At 41.0% G+C, this 27,030-nt stretch overlaps 1 protein-coding gene across 5 annotated transcripts in view; it reads left to right on the forward strand.

Moving 5' to 3' along the window:
* LOC108098808 (serine-rich adhesin for platelets) overlaps window positions 1-27,030 on the forward strand; it is a 57,837-nt gene that overhangs the window by 27,191 nt on the left and 3,616 nt on the right. For 4 of the 5 annotated variants that reach the window (XM_017201949.2, XM_017201955.2, XM_017201951.2 and 1 more), the window contains 4 exons: window positions 22,455-23,077; window positions 23,353-23,626; window positions 23,693-24,177; window positions 24,245-25,985. In XM_017201949.2, the coding sequence (XP_017057438.1) occupies window positions 22,455-23,077; window positions 23,353-23,626; window positions 23,693-24,177; window positions 24,245-25,985 (3,123 nt within the window). The remainder of the gene's footprint in view (window positions 1-22,454; window positions 23,078-23,352; window positions 23,627-23,692; window positions 24,178-24,244; window positions 25,986-27,030) is intronic. The other variant, XM_017201950.2, reaches the window with a different exon arrangement.

Below are 27,030 nucleotides of genomic sequence, written 5' to 3' on the forward strand. Positions count from 1 at the left end.
TGTCGCTGCTCTTGCCGCCGCTGTCAGCGCGTCGTATACTTGATGTGTGTTTCCAGTTATTGGCGGCCGCATTTATCGATCGGCATGGATATTAGTCGACGTCCTCATTTAAAGCTAACCACTGACTTGCCGTCTCTGTCTCTAATAGCCTTTCGAATAGTTTTTTCTCCTTTATTTTTTCTTATTTTTTTTTTCTTATTTTTTTTTTTTTATTATTATTTTCGCCAGGTAAATAGCAGAAATCGAGTCTAGAGGCTGGCCAGCATGCAAACAAGTCTTTTATGGCGCTTTTCCAGTGACAGTGCATCACATGGCCATGTTTGGCGCTATCTGTTAACTGTTTTTGTGCGCCAAGTTTGTTTTTATTTTCTTTATCAATGAGGCAAAGTAAAACTGGTTGCCACAAGCTATCATGCACTCAACTAATTAATAAGTTGCCAGCATTTGTTTTATTTTTCGATTTTGAAAATTAATAAATTGGCGGGAGTTGCTCAGCAAATGCAGTTTGGTTACATCTTTGCGCAGCTTTTGGCCTATTGTGACAAAACTCCATAAATCAGCAAATGGTTTTGTGTTGGCCAACAAAGTCGTGAGAAGAATATGATGTTCGTTCTGCTTTATCTTCAATTTTTTTTGCGGCTTGTTGTTTTAGTTTTTGCTTAAATCTGCAAGTTTAATGCGATGCTAAAAAGGTGAGCATTAACTTTGTAGTTTTTCTGTGTTACTGCTTCTTACATAAACTGATGGTTTCTTGGGAAGCACTTAGTTTTTGGTAGCTGTTTGGTAATGGCTTAGAGATGGATCATGCAAAAACCTAAGCTTACTTCAATTAAAACAATATTTTATAAAAGAAAAAAGTACTTAGATAAATTGAGTTCGCTATAAAAAGAGACAAGATAATCGGTAAATCTGTGGCCTTTTGATAGCAGGGCTAGGCTGTAACTAACTAATCAGCTGCCTCATATCTCTTTCAATTTGATGCCAGCTGCACTTAGTGAACCCATCTAATTGAATTGTTAAACCAAAGCCGTTGTTCTCCATCGGTAGGTAGCCTTATTTAGTTTTAGCTTTTTGTTTTTATTTTGTTTTCCTCGAAATTATTTGCCGCTGTCAGCAGATCTGAGTAAGCCCGCAAAACGGCGGCTTTTTGTTCAATTGCGGCGATTAAAGTCGCGTTCGGCCACGGCCATGCAAATGCCACAGCGCCTCTCTAATAGGCTTGGGCTTACTTGGATTCGGATTCGTGTACGGATTGGGATTTGGGCTAGGTCGTCCAACGACGGACGATCATCCACCGAAACTAAAAAAAAATAAAATAAAAAAAAACAGCAAGGTCTTCTGGTGGCGTTCTCTAGCCATTACATTACGTTAAACGAAGGTAATCGCTGAATGTGCTTGTGTTACATAAAACCTAATGAAAATGCTGGGAATTCCGGCGCTGTTGCCGCCTCATTAGGCCAACTTATGAACACAATCGCCGGCTTAAGCGGTTCGAATAGCCCGAATAAGTGCAATTCATGCGGCAAGTGCGTTGCTCGAGTGCACCTGAAAGGCATTTAAGACCGCAGTCCTCGGAGATCGCAGAAGTGGCCGAATAGGAGCCAAATGGCCAAGTGGCCAAGTGGCCAAGCGTCTAATTATGCTCACCCTTGGGCGCTGGTAGCCATTCGCCCAGCGGCCAGTAAACAAAATAAAAAACCAATTTGTTAGCGCCGTCTAGGAACTCCCAAATGCACAGTGGGTAAACGATTTCAAAAATACACAAAAGCTAACAAAACGTTAAGATAAACTCTTATTAAAACATTGATTTTATCACCAATCAAAAAAGTATCTTAAATATTATTGTTACATTTAGATTTTTTTGCCGAATTATTTGTGTTTGTAATTTTGGCTTCTCATTTACCCACGGTATCGGATTTACTGTGAAATATTCTTAAAGATATTTCAGCTTCGAATTACACTCAAAGATACTTTCAAAAAAATATCTGACGAGTACCTCCGTCAAACGGTTACTTAAGTTACTGAAATTTACAGCTTATTGAGTAACAGTGTGCCGTCTCTTTAATTAGTGAACGCGACTTGGCTTCTTGGTTAAATCTTAGCCATGACTTTCTAAACGCAAATTCTTTGGCCAGTTATTCTTGGCCAGACTAAGCGGAGTGTGATTTATGGCTACCACGGCTGCTTAGATGCTCGTACACTTTTCAAATTAGCAGCTAGAATAATTGCCCCCGGCGATCTTGGCTTATGACTCGGCCATAAAACCGAAGACGGCTTAAAAAGCCTTCCACGAAAAATACATAAAACGAAGCGCAACCCGTTTTTGAACAAATAAAATGAAATAAAACAAAACAAAACTAGACAAAAGATGTGGAGAAGATTTTCAATCGCCTGATTTTGGTGTTGCTCTTAAATTGACTTAATTTCCGTGCCAAAAACAAAAGGCGGAATCGATCAATAGAAAAGCAAAAAAAGAAACTGGAAATGAGTTTCCCCCCAATTTACGAATTGGCCATGCTTTCAATGCCAAAAAAGGGTCGCAGTGGGAGCTCCAACAACTTAATGAACCCAACACTGGGCCCCTTCTCCCCAAGCCCCACCAAAAGCCCCTCTATTTAGTCAAAGCAATTTAATAAAGCCATGAACCTTGAGCCAAGTACATAGAAAAGCGAAAAAAAAAACATAAACATAGTTTGGCTGTTTGTCTTGCCATAGTCGCTGTTATTATTATTTTCGGGTCTGCTCCAAAAGCAAATTTACCCAGCCAGTCCCAAAAACAACGAAACGACGAAACAACTGAACAACTGACAACTGTCAAGAGAGTTTTCGCGGGGGCAACGCCAGACGGATAGACAATGGCCAAAAGAGTGTCAAGTTTAAATATTTTTATATGAGTGCCAAAAAGTGTCGCAGTTTTTCTCACTCTTTGTGTTTTTCGAGGACAATTGGCTTCGTCTACGTGGCTCTGGAGTTTTGTTACACGGCTTAGCCGGTAAGTCGTATTGATTGAGCCAAACTGAGCTGAAATAGTGCTGGCCATTCGGTTGGGTTTTAGCCAAAAATCACTTTTCCTATCAGGAAACTAAAAACACAATGTGTGCTTACTGGCAAATTTATAAGGGGCTTAGATAAGCGATCTATAAATAAACTTTAATTCAGTAGATTACTTGCCATCGATTGGTAGACATAAAGGAATTTATTTATTAGTGATGAGTTAAAAAATGTTAGGGAGTCAAAGTAAATTTAAGGATTTGATGGATTTCTGGTTGTTGTTTTATTATATAGTCATTTCTCTCTTTCCCCTTTAATTTCACTGGTTTGAAAGTATTTCTGGCACCTCTATCGGCTGGGTGAAAATTGTACTTAGCCTTTTTTATGACTCTGCCTGTTGACAGTCTGGTGAAATATTCGCCAATGAAAATAGACACAGACATTGAACCGGCAGAAATCTAGTTGACTGTTGGCCGGCTTTTTGTGTGTGGGTTGGCATCGAACGATATGCGATTTGTGGGGCCGTAAGTCATCGGCTATTTGGATGTGGCGTGGCAATGCAAATATATTCGAGTGCAGTTAGCAGACAAAAGCCCCAGGGGGGCATGTCAAGCCAATTAGAAGTGCTCGAAATGAGCACTGGGGGCGGACAAAAGCGCACGCGCCCTAAAATTGGTTAAGGTTGGGCCCCCAAAAAAAGTTTTCCATTTGCTTTGGCGTCCTTCAGCCAAATCCCTACTTTGGCTACCCCCCTTCTTGGAGCAATTATAGCTTTTGCTATTGTGGGGAGGCGCTAGAAAAATAGATTTCTCGCTGCTGCGCCATTTGTACAATTGCCATGGCAATGCAATTTGAGTTTTAATGCGCTTGTGCTCCTCTGCGATTGTATCTTGTAGATACGGCTTATAGCAGCAACAATGCCGACTTTCGCGCTCTAAGTGCTGTGCAATTTCAGTTTCAATTTTACCATGACCTTTTTTTTTTTTTTACTGGTCTGCTCTCGTCTGGCTGGCCGGGCCAATTGTGTTTGGGTTTTGGGTGCCAGGTATTGGCGCATAAACGCCGTCCCATTAGCCAAGTGAAAAGCAAATAGAAATTGGTGCTAAATTATGCCGGAACTGAGCTTGGGCCATATAAGCCAAAGTCGGCTTGAACATTGATTTCCTTGGTCATGCGAGCTGGCTTTTACCTCTTCGATTTTTAGTGCTTGATTTTCAGTGTTCGATTTTTGGTGTTCGATTTTCGATACTTGCGTCAGCGGTCGATTGTGTAACAAAGATCAAAGTTAATACGAACTTATTTGTTTTCTGTTTGTACGGATGTATTCGCTTGTGTTGTTGTTTTTTCTCGGGGGCTTCGGTTATCTTCAATCGAAAACTGGAGGCAGGGTGAACGCACCAATTTCCGTGAGGTTTTTGATCTGAATGGTCATTAACCCATTCGAATCACGTGATTGATTTTGAAAGAAATTATGCGGGAAGCAAAGAATTGTATAAAATGTGTGCAATTATGATATAATAAAAAATTTGCAGGTTAATTAATTACTTCCATTATTAGATTAAATAATGGTTATTAAAATGTTAAAAGCCACATAATTTTAATCGCTTAAGCACTAAAAAAGGAAAAACTTCATACCTACAATTAAATAAAAAAACCAAAAAAATTACTATCGTTACCGAAAACCATACCTGTGAAAAGGAAACAACTTTGCTGAAAGCAAATCACATATGGAAGTACTGTTAATAGCGTATAATTTGGAGTTAAATCGTATCGTGAAATACATTTGTCGTACATAACATTTAGTGAGAAACTTTGAACAGAAATATGGGAAAGTGCCCGTGGACAGACATTCCTATTATCCTTTCCTTTCGCGGCTGTCGGAGAGCTTTCCGCACTTTCATTCACTCAAAAAGAGATAAAAAGGAGGTTGGTAATTAAAACATAAATCCCCGTCCGGCCGTCACAATAATGTCAGCATTGTGGCTGCTTACCCCTTTTTGGATTGGCTTATCTCCATCCGCAGATCCGTCCGACAGTCTGACAATCTGAAAGTCTGCTAATGAAAATATTAAATTTAATGAAATGAATATTTCTGCCTTTTAGCTCTCGGCTCTTGGCTCTTGGCTTAGGCTTTAGCTTTGGCTTGGCACGTGAAATCTCTATAGAAATGCCGGGCCAAAAGAAATGCCAGCGAAAGTGTTGGCTGTTAATTTTTACCCAACGCATTTGGCCAACTCCTCGTCGACTGACTGGCCAACTGGCCACGGCGTCAATCAAACGTTGTCGCAGCTGTCTGCAAATAGCGAGTTCATATTCACTCACTCGCACACTCACTCACACACTCGCTTACACACTCACTGGTGTACTTTCGAAAGCAATTTAGTATTTGTTAATGAAACCTAAATAATGCTCCAAATAAGCAAATGGCAATCAAAAGTCATTATGTGCATATAAAGAGTGCTCTTAACAACTGTCTCTCCTCCTCGTCGGCAAGCTGCACTTTCAGCTTCTTTTGATAGTGCCAGCTGTTTTATAACCTTTTATGTTTATGTTACACAAGGAAAAATCAAATGGATAATATGACCAAAGTTCCTCCTTGAAGTACACAATAAATTAGAATATTAGTTATTTTTGATTACAAATAAATCTGAAAGTCTACAAAAATTGTTGGCATCTCTTTTTTCGTTTGGATTTCGAATGCATGCAGTGATAAAAATAAACTTTAAATTTCCCTGTACTGATAGTAATAATATCTTTTCTGTGTAATACATGTTGAGATGTGCTGTATGTGGCCACAAAATAGCCTCGGGCGGCAGAAAACGTTGTACTGGCGCCCTTCGATCGAGGTTGCCCTGCCCGGCAAACTGACAGCTCTCTTTGGAGCAGTTGGCGGCGGTTGTTGTTCAGTCGCCCGTTTATAATTTAACCGCAACTCATTTTTTTCCCCATCGGCCATATAATTTTTTGCAGCTTTTGCCTGTTGGTATAGCATTACCTTTGATACACTATAGTTAAAAAGGCGTTGTGTCTGTGATTATCATAAATCATTTTATCTAAATAAAAATTGGGATACATTTGATAGGACAAAATCATTACATTTACGATTTTGTATGTTTTTTTATAATTCACAAAATCTTGTTTTATGTCAACAGTGATAAGTGGTCTTTTTGTGTGTCTTGTATTTGCATGCTCTTATTTCCGTTTTTCAAAATTACTTTATTTTTGGCTATAGAAAACACATAACCATCCAAATTAAATAGATGTCTTTACAAAACCCAAACATGTAATAGCAAAGCCATAAAACCTAATATATGTTCCCAATAATTTCACATAAATATATCTGAAATTGTTTAGTTTTGGGGAAGTGTTATTTAATTGCCATTTTGGTTGGTTTGTCTTTTATGGGTTGTCTGCAATAAATAAGCAATATGCGCCATTTGAACGATCATATGCGAATACTTTGTAAATCATAAAAAGCCAAAAAAAGGAAAGAAAAAATATTGTACTTTATGGCGGTTTTAAATATTACAACTCTTGGCGGAAACTGGCAGCAGCTCCAGGTGTCTTGACCACAATCGCCTTCGGACCCTGCTGACTATCTCCGTTTTGGCCGCTGGACACCTTTGTTGTGGTCGGGAGTCCTCTCTCCATATCCAAAGGCTTCGGGCTCTTCCCGTTTCCCGGGTTATGCGACACGTTGCAGCGTTGCAACGAAAGTGTTGTGGTTTAAAACAAACACCAACGCAGATATCTGGCCCTTTCGGAAAAAAAACCGGAGGGGGAACTATAGATAAAAAAAATAAAAAAATGAAATAAATGGAGAGAATTACAATTTGAATGCATTGTCTTTTGTGCTGTGCGGCAATGACCAGAGTGCAATTGCCGGCCCTTCCGTTAAAAGCAACTTTCATGGTGGCTGGCGGGCATAACCAAAACCCAAAACCAAAAACCAAAACCAAAGCTAAAGTTAGAGCCAAAGCTAAAACCGTTCGATGCCGCACCGATAATAAATTTCCCTCATTGTTACCTGCCCACGGTGGTGGTGTTGTTATTATTATTATATTGTTAGTGTTGCTGGTGTTGTTGGCTTTATGCACACAACACAACATCATCATAATAAATTTCGCCTGATGTACGACGGCTGTTGTACTTTAATAAGCAAAGTGCTTGGGCCTGGCCGCTTGGCTGGTTAGTCTGACCATCCACTTGCCACTTGCCACTTTTGCCATTGGCCACTGGTTGCTGGCCACCGTTTTGTCCACTTGGCCATGCAACCTCCAAACGTGCAACGTGCAACCTGCAGCACGAAGTTTGTTGAACCTCAATCAGCGGGCACTGCAGGGTTCGTAAATAAATTATAAATACCTTGTAGTGTTAGTTACTGGCTACTTAAAAAAAAAGATGTGCTCAAATTAAGAGCTTGTATTTTTTCACTCAGGAAATCAGTTCCACTTTTTAGGAAATTCCCCCAATCTAGAGGCACTTGAAATGCTAGAATATTATCCACTATATTTTAACTAAATTTTATTTATTAACCTTATGTGTCCCTGTTGCATTGTTGAGCTTGTGGCTTTGGTTAATTTGCATGCGTCAACACTGCCATCTTTGACTTGGCTGCTGACTAAGCGCCGCACATTTCCGCCTTCGTATTAACTGGCCAAGATACGTGGTTGTCACTTGCACGTCGGCCATATCATTAATTAAATGGCTATATATAACCATATATATTTGAGTGCGAGTGCTGTGTGTGTGGTGTGTGCGCGGAAAGGTGTTAATTATGAACGCTGTTGCATGGCTAATAACTGGGCTATACCCACAGACCAAGAGTAGTGTAGTTGCCAATGTAGACAATGGCCCAAGAGAAATCTTCACTTCTTCACTTTTTGGCAATGTGTGGGCCATAACCGTAATGGCATCTCATTAGCATTGCATTAACGACACAATCATAATTTTTAATGATGGAAAACGTGCCAGCTTCGGGTCGCAACATCACATCAAAAAAATGCAGTCATAAAATTAATAAATAAAATAAAAAAAAGAATGAAGATGGCTTGTGGGCACTTTCTCGTTGACAGATCATAAATATGATTAAAGAACCTCTGGTTTATGTTTTTAGTAAGCTCATTTCCGAAATTCCTCTTCGTGTTTTATTTTTATTTGGTTTATTAACATCACCAAAGTTTTCACTTTCCTCGGGCAAAAGTTCACTGCTCTTTCATGTTGCTTATTAGCAAGCACTCGTATTTCTTTTCCATTTTTTATAATTTGTACTTTATTGTTTTGGTTTGTGTTTTCTTGTTTTTTGCTGCGTTTGGCATGCAAATTACCAAGTCTACACAAAAACCAGGCTGCAACTGCACCGCAAAATTGTTGAAATATTTTCACTTGCTGCTCTGCTGTTTTTGTTTCGACGGCCACAGTTCACTTGAAATAATAACTTTATTTCCCATGCCCTTGCCAAGTTTGCGGGTGCAATTACATTTGTTGCATTTAGAGGTAGATTTATCAGTAAAAAGTAAAAGGTGTTAAGGCAAACACAATGTGTATTGCACATGTGCATGGCTAAGCAAATTGGATGTTATTGAATAGATAAATAACAATAAGCTATAGGGTGTATAACAACCTTCATTATTTACACGATCTTATCAGCAGTACAAATACAAATTATATAAGGTATATTTTAAAGTTTTATGAGCTAAAACTCAATTTAATTTTTGTTCGTTGGATCAGTCTAAAAAAAAAAAAGATACCTCTTCGATTTTTGTTTTAAAAATAATCTTTCTGAAGAAGGCTTTCATTTTTTGCAGTTTTCTTTTGCCAGCTACCGCTTCGTGCTACTTTGCAGCTGTTTATTATGCCAGGCAGGCCTTTGTTATTGCCTCCACCGCGGCTTCTGTTCATTGTTGCTCATACGCCCCGTTGCCGTTGCTGATTTGCACTCATTTCGTTTCAATGCACTTCCCATGCAGGCAAAACGCAACAGCAACTGCAGCAGTAGCAGCAGCAACAGAAAATTCAACTGCAACTGCTGCACAGCAGCAGCGGCAACAAAGAAAAGCAACATTAAAAGACGTGTTTAGAATCAGGTCTATAAATAAGCAGGGAGCGAGGCAACATAAATAGCATTGACTCGATGCTAGAAAATGTCAGAACCCCAGCTAATCAACGTCCAGGCATCGTATTCGTATTCGCACTCGCATTTGCAGGTAATCATTATTAATAGACGGGCAATTACAACGCCCGGCGATAGATGCTTCCAAGGCTACTATCGATAATGCTGTAGACAACAAATAAATTGCAACGAAGGCAAACTTTACACAGGAAAAAATACTGATTGAAATCTGGCTTTAATTTAATATTTTAATTAGGTAAAAAAATTGTGTAACATATATGTTTATTCAAGCGAGGTCCAGTTTATCATAAAAAGACCATAAAAGATAGTGTTCAAAATAAGTTTCTGTGTATTCATATTGCATGACTGGCTAGTCAAACAAGCTAAAAGAGCCGAACAACAAGCAGCGAATACAAAAGCTTATAAAATAAAATATGCGACTACTGTAATAAATAAATGCGGCAGCTCCAAAGTCGCCAGCTCAATTAATTCGCTCGCCAGTTGTGTTGTTTTGCATGGCAGAAATTAATGTTGAAATTAGACAGACAAATATTTGCCACTGTAAATCACGACTCTCCGTTCAGATCATGCAAACGAACTGCTCAAACAAATTGCGAAAAATGCATTTCGAATTGAATATCCACTCGAGATTTATACCTACCTACTTCAATTCACTATCCATACAAAGAGAAGAAATATAAAGACTCCACTTGAGTGAGCACTGAAGCGGCATGTTAAAAGGTCATTGTCTGCCAATCGAACAGCAGCAGCAATAACCGCAAAAGTCGAGCGCTATATCTGATTATTAAACACAATCGAAAACTGAGAAGCCAAAAAATAACAATAATGGAAAAGAGACCTGCCCAACAGCTGTGGCTTTTAACTTTGAATAAAATTTATAATTAATTTTTTCGGCTTATGGCTTTTTGGAAAGGTTCTTTGCCGTCGGACTTCCCTGCAAAGCAGCTGCTGCCTCATGAACAGCCTTCGGTTTTTAATTCACTTTAGATGCTGGCTAAGATTTAATAGCTGGTAATTATGAAAAGTACAGCTGTTGTTGGCCGGGTCTCCCAGCTTTAACTGCATTTAGTCATAGTTTAGTCAGCGGCAGCGCAGGCGATGGCAGCTTTATGTCTCATTCGCGGTTTTTAGTCGCGGCAAGGCCTTGGGAAATCTCTCGCCAAACAATGGCACATTAAAGATCCAACTGCTGAAGGAAAAATAATACAAGAAAAAAAAAACAACTCAAGTCGAAAAAACCGAGGCGTTGCCGGCAAATTCCTAAAAGCGGTTTATAACAGTTGTCTGCTCAGAGCCGAGCTCAGTTGATTCAAGCCACGTTAGTCTTATCAGAGACCCGCCCTCCCGGCCATTTCTTTCTCTTTCTATTTGTGTAATGCCATTTTCTCTTCGCTCCGAGCTTTATTAACACATCGGAATTTCACTTTCTCACATGTCAGCCGCATTGACAAGATTGATTTTTCAGTATTACGGGGAGTACCCATTTTTACTATTGGCCTTTAGCTTTCTATTGCCTGAAGTTCTGTTATCTGATATTGATAATACCAATTTTATGCGTTTTATGTACGAGTTTAGGTATTTATACCCCGAAGTACTGCTCAAACAACAACAGGAAGCAATTGCTTTTATTTCCCATTTTAAATGCTGATTTAAAATAGCCTTTAATAACTATGAATTCATTTTTTATTTGATGGTTTTAATTGCAAATTGGGATTATATAAGCCTTAAACTCTTTCACCAGCCACTCTCTGGTATTTAACTGCACACAAATTTGCCTGCCAAAAAGAATTTCACTTTCACGCCTGCCCGAATTAATGAATGAATGAAAGCCCGAATCGAATTTTAAAACCGATTTAATATTAAACCTACGGGCAGATATAATCGTTGCCATTAATTTGGTTCATAACTACTCAATTTGTTTGGTGCTTTGGATTTTGGTTGTTTTTTGGGTTTGCTTTTGCCTCTACAAATAAAACTATCCTTGAGGCTTACTTTGCCATTGACGTCAAAATTGTTTGGTCGATACAAGGAGAGTACGGAAAATCATTCCTCTCTTGACTTTGAGTGACATTTTCCGCTGTGCAAAAAGTGAAAAGTTGTTATTAATATTTGCACGATGAAAACTCTGTTCAAAGTGTCAGTTTCATTTGGCCGGTTGATAGTTGATGGCTACACCTGCTGGCTTGTTAAAAATGTTTATGTATATATATATAGAAATAGCTATTAATATATATGAGCAATTATTTTTTTGCTTTACGAATTTTATGCAAATTATAATCTGTGTTTTTGTTGTGGTTTCTTTTTTATTTGTTTTGTCTTACCTTCACATTTATCTAGACACTTTACTTGTTATTATAATTAATTAGTTATATTTTTTGCAACTATAATTAGCTAAGTTTTGATTGCCGGAAGCCGTTGGCAGGTGTCCGAGGCAAAGGTTTATGCAATTTATGTATGTACAACGCTTAATAATGAAAAGTCGTACGACTTTTCCCATAATTAAATTAAACTGTTGCCATTAATAATTGTCAATGGAGGCAGCACACACTCGTAGCTTCCTCGGTCCATATATGTCGGTCGAAATGTCAGAGCCATAAATTGATCACAAACATAATAATCCATGTGACAATCGGGACAGAAGGAAAATTAACCATCAGGCCATTTATGAAACACCAAATGCCAAAGAAGCCGTATACGATTCAATTGAATTCGCATTGAATGCGAATTGAATTGGGTCTGTACTCGTATACAAACAAACGAGGCTACTGCCAAATGTGGACGAACCACCCTAGACATAAACACAAGTACACACAAGCCCCCGTCAATCCCACAAAATTATGTAAATTTGTTTGGAAAAAAACAAAACAAACCACATGAAACTCGAACCGATGCCGATCAAAGCGGCAAATTGAAAATCCCCAGACAGTTAAATTGATTATACTACACACATAAATATATATAGTTTACATAAATGTTTAGTTTAAGTGTTGTTTCTGTTTTTTGTTTTTTGGCTCGTCTGGCCACTTGTCATTTTGACCATATTTGGCAACTGGCTCGCTGTTTTTCCACATTGTATCGCGTATTTGTTGCACTTAAGGCGCCCAAACATTGCCGTAATCAAATAATTGCCTTAATAAATTTGCTTAAATTCGCTTTAAGTGCCAGCGATTTGCACTCAAGTCCTGGCTAAAAATAAATCATCTACGTGGGCCTCACCTGTCGCGTGTTTTCTGTCATTTTGGAGGCGTCCACTTTGATTTGTCTATGTGGGCTGATCGGTGGGATAAAGTGGATGTGGTCACCGCCGAGTGGGGATCTAAGATTATATATTAGGGAAGTGGTTCTTATACCTCAGTATTTTTGGCAATTAATTTGATTTTCTTACAATTTCGTTCGTTGAACTTGGCAAAAAGACTTTTCAAATTGTTAAACCCGAAAATTGCTCTAATTTTTCAATCAAAGTAATGACATAATTTGTCTAAAGAAGTTAATTTAGAAAATTTGTTTCAAGAAAAAAGTTTTCTTTATGTTTTGTTTAGATGTGCTTGGTACTTTGAGTTTGATGCCAGCTTTATTTATTTAGAAAATCTATTTATTATAGTTTAAATTGTATTAGTATAAATAAAACCAGAAATCATATTGACCGATTAGTCGTTTTACCAATTAGGTTTATTACCAATAGGTCATAAAAAATTACAAACGCGCCGATTGCCTGATCTAATGTCTTCTTCTGGCGAAACACTTTATTTTTTTACGGCCAGCTTGTCTAATGATCTCAACAGAGGGCTCCATAATTTTTCCATCATTTTTCACAGTGACAAACTCAAAACTGGCATTTCGATTTGGTCATAAAGCCCACTCAATATCGACCATCTTTGGCGACGTCTCACGCATCTTTTCGTGCCAATTGCCAACGGTTCAAATGGCTGTTGGCAACACAAACTCCGATTTCTTCCCCTTTATTTTTATTTTTTTTTTTTTTGGACGCTGGTAGGCAAATCCAGTTAAAAGCCGTAAAGCCATTTTGATTATTTTCACATTGGCGGCGCTGATTTTTTCTCTTTGGCCCGGCTTTCCTGGTCAAAACACTTTGGACTGGACAATACAATGAAAAAATCAGTTTTAATGGCTGGAGACCATAAAAGCGTCATGGCTCATAATTCATTTGGGGGGCGAACTTTGTATTTTGGCTTGTGGAGCCATCCGTGATTGCGCTATCTCCTACCGGCTTGTCACTCTCTCTCCGCCTCCTCCGCCCCCTCCTAATCCCCCTTTCTCCCGGTGTATCGTATCTCCAGGGGTCCCGACCATGCCATTTCACACTATCGCCGGTTTATCGGCAATTTGATTTGGCTCACTCGCTAACCGTCAATCGGCCCTGAATCGTAATTGTCATGGTTTCGAGCTGAGAAGTGCCAAATCCAACTGGCAGTCCCCCTATTTTGCGTCATACAATTCGTTGCAGTTTATCCTACACAGAAAACGTTTTTGGAATGGCTTGAATGACTCAATTTTGTACTGAATTTTATTGTAAAATTAGTGCGCTTCACTAAAAAATTATTAACTGAATAGGAATAAGTACAAGTAAAGGTTTATTCATGGTTTTAAGTGAGTTATGAATAGTATTCCCAGATTATATATTTTTATTTGTTCAATATATTTAATTATAGAAAAACCCTGCGTACTTTCTTCCCTTTTCTTACCCCTTTTTTCTTTCACTCTTTTTTATTTCCCCTTGGGTTGATCGTACAATTTTCTAAGCTCATTATTTGCTCATATTTTTACTATTGGCCGGCAGGGCTTTGTTGCAGCTGTAGAAAAAAAGTACAACAAAAATGTTTAACGCTATTTCTGTTGCTCTTTGATGACAAAGTGAAAGTTTTTTTTTTTTTTTCTTTGTGCCGGCAAAACGTAACAACTAAACAAAGCTGCGGGCCATATAGCTATGACTCTATATATATAGTTTAAACTTATATACACTTGGGCTTGGGTACCTAGAGCTTCGCCAGGTATGTGTGGGCTTGTTGTGGCTGCGCTGGTTTTCGGGATGTCAAAGATCACGAGCCCCGCGAAAAAGAAGACACACACACTCTGCGGTTCCTCACGGCATTTCTGTGTGTCTCTTGGCCTCTGCTGTTGTTGACAGCTCTTTTCTGCGGTTACGTACGAGTATGCGATAAAAATTTGTCACATCTTGTTAGTTGGCGAGGTGTAGCTTTATTACTCGCTTTTCACACCCCTCAAATGGTCAGGGTTTGTTGTCTTATGTTGCCCTAGGAAATGAAAATTCGCCAGGTGTGAGCATAGGTTTTTATGGGAAAAAGTCGCAGCTGGAAGTTGGATGAAATACTTTTGAAGATTATTTTGTTTTATTACAAATGGCTGTATTAAGTATAAAATTCATTTAAATAAATGAAATTGGTAGGGTAGTTGTATTTCACCAACTATTTGTTATAATTAAGAACTAAAAGCTCTTCCAGAAGTTCTTTTTATATGCACCTAATATGAGTCATTAGTTAATTTAAAACTTTGCAAGTGCAGTGCAAATGCAAAACCCTCAGCTGTTTGCCTCTCCACTTTCATTTTGCATTCGTTTTAGCAGTCGGACCTTGTTTGGGATCTGTGTCACGTTGCGTATGAGTAATCCCCCGCCAAAATCTTATCTAATGTCAGGCTGTGAAATGCAAACAATTATCAACGGGCCAAGTTAAATGGAAAGCATTTAGGCAGGCAAGCGTTCGGTTATCAGTTAACAACTCCCGATAAGCCATACAAAGCCAAAAGGCAAAATCCAGCAATGCGCTTTTAAATTGCGTCGCCATTTTTGGCCTATCGACTAAACGTATTTTGCATATATTTATAAAGAGTGGCACGCAGGTGGGCGCAGTGCCAAAGAAAAAAAGCAAAGAAACTAAATACAAAACTCACAAGCTGGTTCGGCGAGGTGCTGACAAAGTGCACATAATAAATATAATATGTGTTTCGGTATAAAATAAATCAGAGCCACGAAAGTGAAACGTTTACCGGATGTTGAAGAGATTGACAAAACGGAGCGCGAAACTATCGATTCAGCTGGGGTGGCTGACTCTCTACTCCCCGATGTTTCCTCCCTCCTCCACTATATATACACTATATATATATCTAAGCGTCTCTGGTTGGATGCATTGACAGATTGCCGTGTGTAATCGCATAATCGTGCAGTCATTGGCACATTAAAAGCAGAAAAAAAAAAAAGTTTGGGGTTCGGAGAGAGAAACCGTCTATTTCTGATGTTGCCTTTTGTAAAAGTGCATTGAACAGCGAAATTAATGCAAGTCAAGTAATGCGGAAAAGGGCGTGCCGTGTCGGCTATTTGGGACGAACGGTTTATAGAATAAACTAACAAACAACAACAACAACAAAAATCGATATATAATACAAACAAGTGGCCAGAACTGTGACATCGAAGACGACGCCGTCTGGCGATATAAACAAAGAAAGGCTACGAAAAAAATCGGTGCAAATTGTGTACAAATTGCTCAACTTCCGGCGGTCAACGCCAGTTATCGCGTGACCAGCCGTTGGATCAGATTCCCTATCCAACTATCCAACTATAGCTTGGCCAAATTATATGGCCAATGCTAATGAACAGAATTAGCGGACAAAAGTGTGAAAATAGTGTGAAAGTTCCGGAGTTGTGTACTGTTGCGGGATGCAAACAATGGCATATTGACAAGAGCTAAAAGCGAAATGCAACCAGCCAGCGACTATTGTTTGCCGGAAAATCGATTAGAAATCGCTGGCAAATGACAGCACAAGAGGTGTGCCCGTTGGCCCAAACCCGACACTGTTGGCAGTGACAGCGTCAGATGGCCAACAGCAGATACGTTATGTATCTAATGCAGAGTTTGGCGGTTTGGAAAACCCCCAAAGGAGTCGCTGCCGTGCCCGAAGGATATGGCCATCCCACATTGACAGGCGCCAGCGGGAGCAGCAGTTTATGAACATTTATCGCCGCCATCATCGTGATCATCGTCATCGTCATCGTCATCGTAATCGCAATCGTGGTTATTATCATTGGCGGTCAGGCCAATCGGCCGACAGGCAGGCGAAAGTTTAGCCCCAAATGCTCGGTTAATAGATGAGCGCTTGTGCCAAAGGTGCAATTAAAATTTAAAGTAGTTAATTAATTTAATGCAAAGTGCCGGCTAACGGTGGGTTTCCTCGGTCTACAAAGCACAAGCGGCGCCAATCAACATACCACGGAACAGTGGGGCATTTACCCAACATTTCGTATATTTAATTAAGCACAATCTTCTCAGCTGTAATAAATAATTCAATGCGGTTAAAGTTAGATTTATTTTATGGCAAAAACTGTACGCAAATCAATTACTTTAGTTACACAAACTATAATTGGGAAAAATGTTATCTCATCTTATCTTTTGCTTCAATTTAACAACATACTTCGCTTTGGATAAAATTACTGGGCATTTTATTAATATCTTGATTTTCTTGTCGTATAATTAAGTTCTTATTATATTTGGCTTAGTTTTATGCAACGATTTGCTTACCTTATCCATGGTTGTCTGCTGATTGTGGTCTTTTGATGTGTTAACCAAGTTTTTATTAAGTTTGGCCAGTTTTGCTCTGCGTCTTGTGCTTAATTTATGTGTTTAATTAATTTTTTTTTTGCTTTTTTTCCGCAATTGCATAATTTCTGCAGAGCTGACTGGACATAATTAATAGTCATGTCTTTCGGGCATTTTTTTCTGGGTTATCCAGTGACTGAACCATGGACGTTGGGCGTTGTTTTAAATTTGTCCAGTTTTTGTAAAAGTTAAGAAACCGAAACGATAAATCTTACAAGACTTTTTATAGACATTTGTGTAATTTATGTAAGTTTTATTTTTCCTAGTTATTACTTTTTACCATCCGTTTTATTATTTCGACCTTCCACTCACAATTATTTGTCCACACAAAACATTAGCGGCTAAAATGTTGCTTTACAAATTTACTTCAACTTAACGAAGTAAAATCAACAAATAATTGAGACAATTACAAATAATGGTCGAGTGAAAAAGGGGTAAACCATAAATAAAATAAAGGTAAACACAAAGGTGCTAAAAAAAACAACAAAAGCCAAACACGTGAAGAGGAAATTTGACAGGCGACTATTTGCATTGCAACAGATGTTGTAAATGTGGCAGTTACTTTTGTTGCAACTCCTTTACAACTCGAGTGTTTTTTTTTTTTTTTTTTGGCAGCTTTTGTGAAGCGCCTCCGAACAACAGCCGAAAAATAGTTAATTTAATTACAACACTTGCGTTCCGTTGACTGCTGCGACGATTACCAAAGCCGCCAAGCACCGAACACATTAGACAATTATTTCCATTGCCACATATGGGGGAAATGTGTTGCAAAGCCAACAAAGTCCGACACTTTTAAGTTTTGTGATAAAAAAAATTTAAAAAATATAAAAAATACATACACCCAAAAACATTAAGGGGCGAACTAATGACGGCTAATGGGAAATGACTTTTGGCGATGGTGGGTTTTATTTCTGGGGTTTTTTCTTTTGTATATTTTGGCGTGGCTCTGCAGATGCTTAGATATCAGGCAAGGCAACTGCAATTGTCTTTTAATTTTCAACCGAAAGGCTGTCAGTGCTGCTGCAAAACGCCGATCGGCAAACGCACAATGCCCCAAGACCCCAAAGACCCTGTTTTGCTTTTCTTTTCTTTTCTTGTTTTTTGTGTTTTTGTATAGTTCCAAGTTGCGTCAGAGGCTGGCGGCCAAACCCAGACGCCAACATGTAACTGCATTGAAATTGAATAGGAATTGGAATTGAAAATATATATATATAAATTGGCGTAGTCAATGTGCCGGGCGATGACTGTTGAAAAAAAGCGCCATAAGTCATGTTTTGGGGAGTGGGATCGGATAATTAATAAGCGCTCCCAATCCGTAATAAACCGTCGGGTTCCAAACAGTTTCGGCTCGCCAAACAGGGCTTTACATGCATAATTACAGTCTGGTACATCCCCATAAGTGCACACACATTCGGCCATTCGACTGTTATGCAAACCCATCACTAATTGTGTTGAAGGAACGGGGCGGAGAAGGTTGCACTTCAAAAATACAGCTGCTGTTGCATGGCAAACTTCAATTAAAACGATCAAACTAACACCCCAAGGGAAAATTAATTTATTCCGGGCACTGCAACGAAATACATGAGTTACTGTGCTCGTAAAAATATTTTTAAAATATTTTACATATGAATATCTAGCTAATTTCTCTGCGTGAAATTATATTTCCTTAGCTACCAAAATATATGATATCCAAACAAACAGGGAGCCACAAAAATCGGATTTAGTGAAGCCTTTGATTTTCATTGCTATTTTTGTTTGGCTGGAATACATAAAATTTACGATCGTTTGTTTATTGGCGAATTTTTGACTCAGTAATCAGATAAAACTTCAAACACGTGTTTCATGGGATATAAAATGTTATTTCCAGCCTGCAAAACCTTTCCTAAAAATATAAATGTTTAGGTAAAATCAAATTAAAACCAAACATGAGCATTTGCAGTGAAATTGCATTTAGCTGAAGCTTACAAAATGTTACGTATACGTAATGTAAAAAGCTAAAAATATGTGCATAGGGTAGGAAGTGATTGTGCAAAAGAATGGCGTAAAAATCGATCAAACAACAAGTGCTAACCACTCGAGAACCTAAAGAAAATAATAGAAACAAAGGCGGTTGCATTCGGTAAACAAGCTTATTCGCATTTGTCATTGTTTGCCTGATTAATTTGAGCCTTAAATCAAAGTACGACTTTTCGCGAATGGCAAACGTTCTTTGATTTATGAAACAGTTGCTGCTTGGATTTATGGCGAATTCGCCTGCTAATTGCTTCGGTGTCTGGCATCCTGAGGAACTAGCAACTGTTTGTATTCTGGTAGGATGATCTCCTGCTGTTTGCCGTTTTCCGTTTGGTGGGAAGTGCTAGGCGTTTTGTGTTGGTTGTTTCTAATCACCCGACAAGCCCAAACAACTAAACTGAAAAACCCAAAACTGAAAACCCTGATGGCTAGTGTTGCGGCAGTCGACTCGAGTGGTGGGCAGCCTAATTGAGCGGCTCTGTCGCCCAGGCCAAGTGCGTTTTTCCGTCCGTCATGCCGCACAACGATGCCGAGATGATGATCAACCCAATTGCCATGGCGAGTAATAAAACTTGGGGAATCAACAATGCGTGGCAGCTGTACGGAGATGGTAGTTTGCGCCCACGACGACGATCCCACCGATGCTGATGATGATGTGGAGTTGATTGGGGACGAAACGAAACAGTGGTTTAGTTAACTAAAAATGGTGATTGAAAATTAATTAAGAGGAGTTTAAATTATATCATTAAGTTTTATGAAGAACAAGTGAAGTTGATAAGAGATTGAAAAGTTTAAACTTTAAAGCTTGCTTTAAAATACCTTTTACAGATAATTTAAATGATTGTGGTAAATATTCCCCTTTAATTGTTACTGTTTATTATTTATTAGTTTTATGTTCATGTTTAGCCAAACCTTGATTGTAGATTTTTCCCACTGTTCCACGCCTGTTGAAGAGCAAACCATATCAGCAGCCACTAGGCGCAGCTTGAGAAGATACAACTTGAAAACGAGTGACAGACGCCTCGTTCGAGTGACAAGGAGGCACTTGTGCCTATAGTCTATACTCTATAGCTGGATGCGAGTGAGTTGTGAATTGTGATTTGCATATGTGTCTCCGCAAAGGAAAAAAAAACAGTGAATGTGATGGCTTCGGAAACTGTGTTATTGTTTGCCCGTAATTTGGCCGGCCATTTTCCAGGCCGTGGGCCAAAAGGCCAGATCCACAAGTTAATTGAGCAATGAAACACACAAACTCAGAAATCATAAAGCCAATCGCGATGCTCCAACGGATGACAGGCCACCGACATTGAGCTTAGTTTTTCTCCATATTTTTGTTTTGTAGCTGTCTTTGAGTGACAGTCAGTCGACGTTTGAATTGTTCGGTTTCAATTTCGTGGTTGACAATGGATTTTGCTATATAATTACACGATCTTCAATGTGACTTCTCCGGCACTTCCCATGCTTTGATGTTCGCCACGCTCCACAGGCAAGTCGGCCAAAAGAAAACCAAATGAAATAGTCACAAAAAATCCAAGAAGAAAAAAAAAACATAAAATGGGAGGAAAAGTGCAGTACGATTACGCAAGCAATGGAATTATGAACTATGCTTCCTGGGCCCCTCACTCTGTTAATTAGCTATTAAATAATGGAATGGCCCAGCCATGTCATGTGAATGTGGGCCAATTTTCATGCTTCATTTGCAATGATTTTGCCATTAGTCTCTGACCAATATTTCCGACCGCCGACAAAACTCCATTGGCAGTCAGCATGCAATCAGTAGAGTTTTCCATTTTTTCTTTACTGGTTACCTCTTTTACTTTTTCTTGGCGACCGAGAACAACAGAAGACCGACAACCCAGTTGCCTGGTTTTGGCCCCTCTATTGCCATATTGCCACATATCTTCGCCGTGGCACTCGCCGTCGTTTGTTTGATCAATAGCCAGTGGTAAAGCCGGCCGACAAAACGGCTGCCAGGCAAATTTATGTTTATTGCATGTGAAAGTATTTCGCCAATCAATTGAGTTGCCGCCGCCCGAGAAACATTCTCGTCCAGTGAAAGCTTCTCTTCCACCCGGTTGACAAACAAATCCTCCAACAATAGTGCACTGCAAGAATATTCAAATAAATCTATGATTGAAGTGATTGCCAAATCCCATAAATGCATTTGGCTTGAATGTAAGCAATTATTATTAGAAGCAGTTAAGTTTTTTTCTTGTGTTTTGCATTCCTTTTTCTTATCTATTTATTTATATTTGATGTTCTTTAAATATAATTATATTTACAATGCTACAAATCAGCGACTTAAATGATTACCAAATCCCATAATAAATACATTAGTCTTGCATGTGAGCACCTATTCTTAGCAGCAATTAAAAAGTATTCTTCTTTATTTAAAGATTTAGAATTATTTGTGATGCATTCCGTTTTCTTATCTATTTAATTATATTTAATCTTTTTTTTTTGAATACCCCATTTAGAAAGCAATTCGTTTATTCCTGTGTAGTTTCCCGTTTAGTTTTTAGAGCAGCTGCTGATGCTGAAAGAGGGAAATAGAAATAAATAGACGAAATAAAGAGAAAAACTACTTTTACTTGGCCCGGCCATCTGCGGCCTGTTCTAGTTTGCAGTCGAGTCGGATCAGTCCGTTGACTTGGCCGGCGATGAATAGTCATGGTCTGGGCCAAAAGCACACAGCATGATTGTCACAAATTGCTGCATCGATTGGTGTTGCAGCTACATATGTTGCTGGTTGCTTATTGCTCGTTGCTAGTTGCTAGTTGTTGGTTGTTGGTTGCATGTTGCTGGCGTGCATGCTGCGAGTGCATTAGGCTGCACTTTTGCTACAGTTTGCTTCACGGGTCGCCGGCCAGCGGGCGATCGCTCGCCCGAGCTCAGCAATTCATCAATCATAATTTGTATGTCATTCACTAATCGTTCGCACTGCTCCCGAACATCTTGGGTTGCTTTTTGTGCAGCAGCAGCAGCAACAGCAGCAGCAGCGATTGCCCCACCATGGTGATCAATTCAATTTACTTAAAGTAACGCCATGTTGGGTTTTCTCTCTCCCGTAATTATCGCTCCCTTGCGTAAAGCCCCTTGATAATGACTTATGGCGATGTAAGCCGATCTTTAGGTTTGCTTGAAAGTGCAGCCCATCGCACTTGACCATCGAAATCCGAAAGACAACAATGATTCATGGGATTTTCTCGCCCTGTGCGTGATCACCAAGTATTGGTAAAATGAAAAGGTATTTGCGCTGGGGTAAAAACCTTTCAAAGGTTGGGAAAGGTTTTATGTTAATTAATCAGCTGTAGAATATTTCACAACAATGGAAATGTTTATACAAATTCAATAAGATCTCTTAACAATATTTTAATTTTATTAATGGATTTATAAAGGGGCAAAAGCGTATCTAGTAATTCATTGCCTTCAAATTGGTTGGGAAATTTGATCGAACAAATGGAGGTCACGAAAGATGACTGGTTAACCATGAACGTTTGTTAATGGAAAAACTCAATTTACATTCATTACTTGTTTTTATGAGAGGGTTTCTGTTGGTAGAAGTAGGGCAAAGTAAGAATATCTATTAAATTCATTTAAATTGTTTTATAGTAAGCTTTGGAATATCATTCTTTTAAGTAAGCCTTTCAATTAATTGTTAAATTAATAAACCCTTTCATTGATTGCAGAATGAAGGCTTCGAACTTTCCGCAACGCATGGCACCAGCAAAACGGACGGAAGCTGCATCGGCCACCTCAGTCAGAGCAACGGGATCGGGAACGGAATCGGAATCGGCCTGGGTATCGGTATCGGAATCGGGGGCGTCAACGGAAGCGGCGGAAACAGCGGCCACCATCTCGGCGGTGGAGGAAGACTGCGCACCACTGACCTGGCCAGCGGGGCCATGGAGTGCCTGCCGATGAGCAGCTCCAGCGCCCACCACCACCCACATTTGATGGCGGGTGCGGGGAGCGTTGTGGGAGCCGTTTCCGCCTCGCCTACGGCCACCGTCGTGGTGGGGGCCACGTACCCGCACCACCTGCACCACCACCACCACCTGAGCCACCACACGCCCTACAGCAACAGCTACGGCAGCCATCATATCCACAGCGAGCAGACCAAGTCGCTGCAGGAGCTGCAGCACGAGGTGGGCGCCCTGCTCGAGTTCCGGGACCTGGTCATCGAAACCTTCCCCGACCTCAAGCACAAGATGGCCTCCATGTCCGCCACGCCCTCCACGCCCACGTCCTCGGTGGGCGCAATTGGCGGGAGTCATTCGGTGGGTGGCGGCAGCTCTTCGTTAGCCACAAGGTAAGTTTGGAGTTTCCCAAAAAAAGTGTATAATAAATCTACATTTACAAGATATACAAATTCAAAGGCAATTTAAAAAAAAGAGTTAATTTAAAATCAATTCAAGGAGAGACGATTTCTAGAAACCATATTCATAAACATTAAATCCAATAATTTTGAAAACTTAAAAAATATTACATGAAGAAAATATAGACTGGTTAACCCTAAAAACATTTTCCCTGCATATACATTTAGATTTCCATTTCTTATACACTTGTGTTATTTCACTTTTCCAGCAGGCGCGAATGGGAGCCCGGCATACGCATGAAGCGCAAACTATCGCATAAGGAACCGTCCACGTCGTCAGCGTCGGCAGCTGCTCCTTCCTCCGGAGCGGAGGCTTCGTCCTCGTCGCTGACACGCAGCCGCAGCAACTCGCACAGCGGCAAGAAAGAGCCAAAGAGCGGAGAGAACAACAACGGGAGCGTTGTGCAAGACTCCGGCTTCTCAACGGAGACCAGTTCCTCCAAGGAGGGCCACAGTGCCTCCTCCACCAACGGTGCTATGACGGTGAGCTTGAATCATGAATATATTTATGAAGGATTTTAGTATAATATTTAATTATTCTTTAAACAGGTGGCCATAGCAGCGAATCGTTTGAGCTGTCCGGAATCGGATGATGAGCTGCTCAATCTGCTGGACGTCATCCACCGCAAGTCGAATCGCTTACGCGAGGAGGTGGAGCAGTTGCAGAGCTACGAGCGGCAGCAGGGGGATGCCCAGAAGACAGGAGGCGAGGGCTCGAAGGGAGCGAACAAGGACGCAATGACACCGCAGCAGTTTAGGGAGCAGGTGGAACGACTGAATCGCGAGGACATCAAGCAGCTCCGCAAGGAGCGCGATCGCCTGCTGGACAAGCTGGCCGAAATGGAGGCGGAGACGCTGACCGGTCGCATCAAGGCGGCCAAGATGAGCGACCAGGTGGAGGAGCTGGTGGGCGTGAAAAAGGATCTCGAGGAGCAGCTGAAGCTGGCGATGGCCCAGAAGCTGGAGCTGAGCTCGCGGGTGCAGCAGTTGCAGCAGCAGCAGCAACAACAACAGCAAAGCAAGAGCTCTTCCAGGTAAGGAAATTTAATATTTAAATGCTGTAAACAATTTATTAATTATATTTGTTAACTTGATTTTCAGTGGCAGCCAGTCGGATTACTCCAGTCAACGCAACTTTCTATCCTCAGCAACCACGGTGCTCTCCAATGGCAGTCGCCCCAGCAGCAACATCATCATCAGCAACAACAACAACACATTCCAGCCGGTCGTTCTCGATCAGCCAGCGCAGGAAGCATTCCATCAAAGCTCAGGCAGTGATACAACATTAAGGAAACAGCAGCAGCAGCAACAGCAGCAGCAGCAATCCTTGGGACGCCTTGATGGCATCGTGAGCACTCCCGGTTCGCGCAACTCCAAATGCCGCACGGCCGACTCCAAGCGCTTTGCGGCCATTCTCCTCGAGACGAATGTGGTGGAGCTGCAGCGCCATCTGCTCACGCTGACCGTGCAGAACCAGGTGCTCGCCCAGAAGCTGGACTCGTCCAGCAAGTCCAAGACGCTGCTGGCCAAGCGGCTGGACAAGAGCAGCGAGGAGTTCGAGCACCTGCGCTACCAGCTGGAGGAGAAGAGCATCGAGCTGGAGGGCACCAAGGCGCAGTTGCGTCTGGTGGAATCGCGCCTTCAATCGAGCAACAGCACCACCAACTCGTATCTGCACTCGTCGCAGCATGACTACGAAACGAATCGCTCCTCGGCTTCCACCACATTGATGCTGAGTCGTCGTGGCGTTTCCGATTCCGTGGACTCCGCCTCGACGGCCATGCCCGCCCCGCCCGTCACGCAGATCAGTACGCCCAGCATGAAGGCGATGGTGCCGCTGGCCATGGACGAACTGCAGCAGCACAGCAGCAGCACAGAGTCGGCGCACGAGCACGAGAATCAGCCACCGCGAACGCCGAACAACAGCACCGTTTCCCCGCTGAGCAAGACGATGATCAATGCGAGTCCGTTGCCGGTGGGCAGCAGTACGCCCAGCAGCATTGCCGCCCGCGTGATGAGCATCAGTGTGGGCGGTGTGAGTCCGTTCGAGGGCGTCACTCCGCCGCCGCGACAGAATGCGTTCCGAAAGTTCGGGAGTGCCAGCAAGCCCAGCAAGATTCCGCTGCCGGGCAGCAAGGCGGCTGCTTACTTCTCTGGCAAACCGCCGACGGGAAGACCTTCGACGGCGGGAAGATCACCGCCGTCGGCGCACAATTCGAGCAGCACGTCGTACGGTAGCAAATCCTCGCTGAGCAGGAGCACCGGTAACTTGCAGAGCTTGAGGAGAGCCGAGACGTCCGCCTCCAATCATTCGCTGAGCACGAACACGAGCCGCAGCTCGACCTCGTCGTCGATACCGCTGGCCACCACACCCTACTCATCCGGCTCGACTGGCAATCGCAGCCAGCCGATGGCCGCAACGACTCCGTCCCCGCGTGTGCTCCAGAACTCGCCGCTGCCCAAGCTGAAGCGGGATACGATCAGCTCGAGGGTGCGTCATCTGGACTCGCTGTCGCGTGCCCAACAGTCGCCAGACGGCATGAAGGGTAATCCGAACACCAATGCCACCTCCATTGCCGCCCAGTTGAGCTCCACGCTGCGCAAGGACCTGCAGCTGAGCGGAAATGGAAATGGAACGGGTGCATCGTATCATCAGCACCACCAGTACCAGAACCATCGGCGCAGTGGCCACTCGCCGGCGTCGAATTCGTCGGGCAGTGGAGTGTCTCGGCGGTACAGTAGTGCCTCGACTGGAGGCTCCGGTGGTCGGGCGATCGGAAGGGATCAGGGCGAGAACACCACGCCCACTTCCAGTTTTGGCGGCGACAGTGATAGTGGCAAGGTACGCACTCTCAAATCAACATTTTTGGGTTGGTTCAAGTGAATTATTATAATACTACTGATAATACAGATACATACATTTATATATATGAATATCTACTGATTACCGTTTAATATGCCTTCGATAACGTTTACGAAACAACAACAAAGAACCACAACAACTACAAAAAATCATCATCTTCGTTACAGTTAATGAAATCAAATCAAAACAAAAAACAAATTCAACCGCATACGAATCCGATATTAACCGTATACGTTAATATACATAGTTACGTGCATATATATTTATTTAAACATACAATTAACCCACGGCATATATACACTATATACATATATATACTACAGTTACATGCATATATAAATACGGAAGAAAATCGATCATGTAAGCGTCCCGTGCCTAAGAAAGGAAATTTGTTCTCTGCCCTTGTTGTTTGTCCTTTATTTTGTCAGCTGTAGTTCATGAACGGAAAATTTAGAATTTTTTCATGAGAAAATTATATTTAGTTCCTTAACAGGATTTAAATAATTCAATTTAAGAACAGGAAAAACAATTTATTCTTGTAGATTATATCTGCAAATTAAATACAATTTCGTTTTGAAGAAATCGGTTCGATAAATAATTTTACATTGTTGATTATTTGTTGAGAATTTCATTTTTGTTTCCAAACTGTTACACCAAATTCTTTAGTTTATTTCTCATATGCATTTCGTTGTACTTTCTATTTCGTTTTTGTCTTTTTTTTTCGAAAAGATTTAAGGCCACTTCTTGCCATAGCAACATGAGCTTTATGAAGATGAGTTTTTTCCAACAATAAATAAGTCCAATCTCCAGTTCAAGAATGGTTAACACACCTCACAAATCTCAACAGTATGTTCGATATTCCGCACCCTAGAATACAGATTTTGTTCAAGACCCTGCAGCTTTTGCCTTTGGGTTTGGGTCGTTGACTTAACACATAGTTGGCTAGTGAAAGGTGCCTCCCAACAAGCTCTCACTGCCTATCGATGCCTTAGGTGCTCAGGAGTAGCCGGCTTTTTAATTAATC

The sequence above is a fragment of the Drosophila ficusphila genome, unplaced genomic scaffold, assembly GCF_018152265.1.
Source record: "Drosophila ficusphila isolate 14025-0441.05 unplaced genomic scaffold, ASM1815226v1 contig_791, whole genome shotgun sequence".
In the NCBI taxonomy this organism is placed as follows: domain Eukaryota; kingdom Metazoa; phylum Arthropoda; class Insecta; order Diptera; family Drosophilidae; genus Drosophila; species Drosophila ficusphila.